The sequence below is a fragment of the Notothenia rossii genome, assembly GCF_949606895.1.
Source record: "Notothenia rossii genome assembly, chromosome: 11".
NCBI classification, from domain to species: Eukaryota; Metazoa; Chordata; class Actinopteri; order Perciformes; family Nototheniidae; genus Notothenia; species Notothenia rossii.
The window spans coordinates 54581060-54586506 of NC_136910.1; the positions used below are offsets into that span (position 1 = coordinate 54581060).

Consider the following 5447-nt stretch of genomic DNA (forward strand, 5'->3'; position numbering starts at 1 on the left):
CTCTATGTTTGATTCAGCAGACGTTACATTAGAGACTCTCTTTGGCAGCATAACAGCAGCCTCTCACAATGATTTAACATGATGTAGTTCACCGACCAGCCTCACACACACACAGAGGTACCAATGGCTTCTTTTAAAATTCCCTCTTTTTTAAATATGTTGCTGGCTTGAACGTTTGGACTTTCAGCCTCGTTTTAATTAGCGATTTCCTTCGAGAAGAGCTTAAATTAATCATTAGTCAGAAATCCATCTGCAGTGCCAGTTTTTTACTGAGATGAAACCCCAGGGGTGCACCAACCTGGCATTACCTATACACTGATTTTATTCGAGCTTTCTCCTCTTTTTTTTGTGCCTCTTTTTCACTACATAACTCCCCTGACTGAACGCGAGACAGGCCCTAATTGGTGGAATATTAGAAACCATTATTCCTAATTAAACATCACAGAACACACTGTCAGAGTTGGACTGGCGGAGTGATTTAAGACGTGCTGAACCTCTGGCTTGGTAACAAAGTCTATTAGTGGAGACGTACGAGGGACGCTTCAAATTGGCAAGCAGACGACACAACACAACTCTGCCAGGTTTCACTGGAACAGGTGTGACTGTGTGTGTATATGTGTGTGTGACTCCGACAGAACACATTATGCACACTTTGTGAGTCTTTCATAAGGCAACACAAACTGTTGAGATTAAGAAGTGAAACATACATAATATACTATCTTTTAATGCATTAGCAACTCAATAAAAGACAATTAGTAATGTGAAGGTGGCACATTTAATATCAGTGCAGGTTCAGACACATTCATCCACTCCTCAGCTGCATATAATCAGCTCATTACGGGCGTCCACTTTTAACAAATTCCACAATGTCCAGCAGCCAACATCGTGCTGCAGTCAAACTGTAACTGTCTTCACTCTCTGTTGTTTATTTTTGTTCCACGTTGTATTTTTGGTTCCTACCTTTTGTGTGCAATAATAGGGGCGGAACTAATCTGCGGTGTTTTGTGTTACACCTGTTTGTTTAATCGACGCACTTGATAGTCGCAACTGCAGAGCAACGCAGAATGAAAAGAAAATCTAAGGAAACGAAGGGAAAATGCAGTTAAAGATATCAGCCCCTCTAGATGACTAGCAGCCTACGAGGTACGTTTTTGTGCTGGTTGTTTGTCTAAATGTGTGTGGTTGAGCTGCAGGTTGTATATATGCTATGCGCTAGCTTGTGCTACATGCTATTGTTAGCTTGTGCTACATGCTGTGTGGGATATGTGTGCCGTTTTATTGTTTTATTTAGCGGCATTAACAGTGATGACATGCATATATTCCATATTTATTTATTGTTTACCTTTTATATATTTTTTGTCTTACAACCCAGTTCTCACGGGTTGGAATAGGTCCCACAAGAATAAACCCCGTATGTAATCAAGACCTCAGCCTCGTGTCATTTACTGGAGGGGGCTACACAAACTTTTTAAATGGTTTTCCACATTCATGTGTCGAGGTAATCCAAAAACCACACCTCATCAATCCAGATCTTCAGCATCCTCTTCATCCCACCTCCTCATCATTTCCAGATGTTCAACCTCAGCCAGTGTCTAGACCCCCAGGGCAGTACTCTACTCACGGCTGCACGATATCGGGATTGGGGTCTCATCGCCAAAGACTATGAACAATCTATCTTATCATGCATCTGTCAATAAATGTTCTTGAAACAAAAAAAATGAAGTCTTTCCTGATTGAGTTTTATCAGCAGCAGGCAGCTGTTTTGAGAAAAGTAAATGTCAACTCTAGTAAAAAAAAGATTTATAATCGTAAAAGATGAAGGTCCTAAGCTGTAACTCAGTTCCAACACTTCATTTATTACCGTACCAAATCATTACAGACTGCTCCATTAACCCGTTCTATTAACTTATTTTCAACAGCATTATAGTGGTAAATTACTAAAGTACTGAAAAAACACATTTATAACTGTCATAATATATAAAATGGCTTATTTGTTTAGCCCCCCCTCTCGAAAAATATGGGTTCTTAATATTGTTGTGGCATGTTTACATCCTAGAACAATGCTTATAATGTTAAACAGCATTGGTGCATAAGTAAGATATACTAAGAGGGTGCAAAGTAAACTGAGGCTCATATCAATTAGATCACTGGTTCTCAACGGGGGCGGTACCGCCCCCCAGGGGGCGTTCAGAGAACATCGGGGGGCGCTGGAAGCAATATTTTTGAAAGGGGGGCGTTGAGGTGTTCTTGGGGGGCGTTCACGAATAATGTCTTTTTGTCATGAAAAACGCTGGTCACAGCGTCTTTTCCTGTACAAAAAGCAGCTGTCAGCATCTTTTGTTGCTATAGGAAACCACAACTCTGCTTGCGATTGGTCAGCTGTCAGCAGTGTTATTACGGGTACGTTCGTAAATGCACGAACGGTCAGTCCGCTCGGACCTTCCCGTCTGTTCCGCCAGAGCACCCAGCTGTGAGCGCTCAGAGCGCAGCGCTCTGGACTGTGGAACGGGGACGCTCGGAGCGCTCTGAGCACATTTACGAACGTACCCTACAAAAAGCAGCCGGGAGCGGACCGGAAGTCGTTGTAATTTTGGGATCGCGACTGTTAATAATCTGTGTCACTTTGTTAAATTTTGATATGTTTTGATATGACAAATTCCACTAACAGATTCGAACTAAGTGGTCAGTTTATGAAAATAATACCCGTTTCTATGTCTGCTACGACATGGAAGAGCTGGCTAGCCAGGCTGCTCCACACAGAGCTATGTTTGTTCAAAATTACAACGACTTCCGGTCCGCTCCCGGCACGATGTCTTGTCATGTCACCAGCTAGCCCTCTAGCGTTATCGTGACACTACCCCCCCCCCCCCCCCCTAAATATTAGCATCATCAAACAACAAAAATCATATCACATCAGCAAAATGGCCACGAAAAAGATAAAATGCAGACAGTACTCTATTGAATATCTTAGCTATGGCTTCATACCGTCTCCTACCAATGCACAACTCCCAATGTGTTGACTTTGCGAACATGTATTTTCCAATGAGGGAATGAAACCCTCACGTTTAAAGGAGCACCTTACCAAGATCTTCCCGGATAAGGCAGATAAGGAGCGTCCGTTCTTCCAGGCCCTCAAAGAGAAACATGGTAGGAGCACCATCAGCAGTCTCTTTGCTAGGAAGACCACCCAGACTGACAGCGGGCTAATAGCGTCATATAACATCTCCTTGCTGATAGCCAAATGTGGGCAGCCGTTCACAATCGGAGAGAAGTTGGTACTCCCTGCCATCAAAGAGGTCATATCTACTGTGATGGAGCGTGATCCCACACAGGTGCTGAAATCCATCCCACTCAATAATGACACCGTAGCACGCAGGATTGATGAAATGGGTGCTGATACAGAGGAGCAGCTGTGTGTCATCCTGCGGGAAACTCCATTCAGCCTTCAGCTGGATGAGACAACCACTTCTGACAACAATGTTCTGTTGATGGCCTATGTCCGCTATAGCACCTCCAACAGTCAGGAGATGGCTGAGGAATTTTTATTTTCCAAATATCTGGTCACAGACACCAAGGGCCAGACCATTTTTAATGCACTGGATGCTTATCTACAGGATAAGTCAATCCCGATCAACAACATCCTCGCATGTGCTACTGACGGCGCCCCTTCCATGGTTGGCAGGTACCGTGGCTTCACCACTCTGCTGAAGGAGCAGGTCCCGCATGTCCTCACAGTCCACTGTGTCTTGCTCCGCCACAACCTTGTGGCCAAATCTAAAAGTCCACCTCTCCACAAGTCTCTCAATGTTGCAGTAAAGGCAATAAACAAAATAAAAGCCCACGCCCTGAATAACAGATTGTTCCGACAGCTGTGTCAGGAAAATGATGAGACCTTTGAGCGTCTTCTTCTCCACACTGATGTCCGCTGGCTCTCAAAAGGAAACTGCCTTGCTCGTTTTTGTGAGCTGTTTGACAGCATCGTGGAGTTCCTGGAGGAGGTGGATGCAGCTCTCGGGGAACAGGTGTCATCCAGCCGCTGCGACATCATGTACCTCACAGACTTCTTTGGCAAAATGAATGAAGTAACGCTGAAGCTCCAAGGAAAAGGAGTTACTCTGATCCAGAGCAAGGCGGTCATCCACAGTCTCACCTCCAGGCTGGATCTATACCGGCAGAGCATAGGCAGGAGGCAGTTTGCTCATTTCCCGCTGTTGACCAAGGTGATCTAGCCTAGGCTACTAAATAATGATAATAATAAATAATACATGTAATAAATGTAGGCTACTCTATGCAACACTATATTTGTGTTCCTGGTTAGTATAAATAACTTATGCTCTGAATGTATTATGAGAATAAAGAAACATCAATTAGTAAACTAATTAGCAATAAAATAACCAGTTTAAAATCGGATGGTAACATTCTGCACCGATAACAATTTCCTGGTTATACTCATTGCAGGTGTCTGAGGCTCTTACCGATGAGCGCCTCCTCATTTACACAGACCACCTGAGGATGGTGAATGCCGACTTGAACATCCGCTTCAGAGATCTTTTGGACCTCGATGTTCCCACCTGGGTGGTGCAGCCCTTTCAGGCGGACGTGGCGGAATGCGAGCCAGCAATACAGGAGCATCTCATCGACATCCAGAGTGACGATGAGGCCCAGGCTATTTTCCGCACCTCTGGCTGGGGCAACATGTGGGTCAAATACTCTCAGCATTACCCGGCTCTCTGGGAGAAAGCGAGGCTGCTTCTTCTGGCTTTCCCAACCACATACCTCGTGGAGCAGGGATTCAGCCAGGTCCTCCACATGCAGTCCAAGTACCGCAATCGCTTGAACTTGACGGCCTCAGGTGCACTGCGACTGAAACTAAGTTCTCTGCAACCCGCAGTGAAGAAACTGGCGGAGAACCACCAACCGCAGGGCTCACACTAACCTTCCCCCCCCCCCCCCCCGCAATTTGGCGAAATGCAACACCTTTCCGACCTGTTAGTTCTGTAGGCCTAATGTACAGTTTTGTAGCCTACTGTTTGTTCTGCACTGGACATGTGTGAAATTGCTGCTGTTCCGTAGCAGTCTGTTTGTATTCTCTGCTCTTGTCTGAGTTTGTTTAACACTCATAAATATCATTTTTATTCACATTCACATGGCTTTTCTGCTCTCTGGTAAACTAATGATAATGATATTCCAACTGCCCAGTTAAATCAAATCTATTATTTGGCATTCAGTGACATTCTTTTTAAATGATATAACACAGAATTTTAGTCAACATTAATATTCAGGGAAGAAAAATAAGTCTACTTTTTTTGATGGGGGGCGGTAAGAGACCTGGATAATGGACAGGGGGGCGCTGGCCCAAAAAAGGTTGAGAACCCCTGAATTAGATGAATTACCCCTAGAATCTACTTTCACTTTGTTTCCTGTGAATGCTTACCACTTGGAAGGCA

The 5447-nt window shown here is 44.4% G+C and overlaps 1 protein-coding gene across 1 annotated transcript; it reads left to right on the forward strand.

Moving 5' to 3' along the window:
• Positions 1-2864: 2864 nt before the first annotated feature.
• LOC307024070 (zinc finger BED domain-containing protein 5-like) lies at positions 2865-5141 on the forward strand. The gene is made up of 2 exons (XM_079657872.1): positions 2865-4220; positions 4459-5141. The coding sequence occupies exons 1-2, from the start codon at positions 3051-3053 to the stop codon at positions 4933-4935; spliced, it is 1647 nt and encodes a 548-aa protein (XP_079513998.1). The 5' UTR covers positions 2865-3050; the 3' UTR covers positions 4936-5141.
• Positions 5142-5447: the final 306 nt, after the last annotated feature.

Bases quoted from the DNA above. Each gene is read 5' to 3' on its own strand.
- LOC307024070 (XM_079657872.1), top strand. From the start codon at position 3,051: ATGAAACCCTCACGTTTAAAGGAGCACCTTACCAAGATCTTCCCGGAT. The intron at 4,221-4,458 runs GTGATCTAGCCT...TACTCATTGCAG, and splicing joins ATTTCCCGCTGTTGACCAAG to GTGTCTGAGGCTCTTACCGA.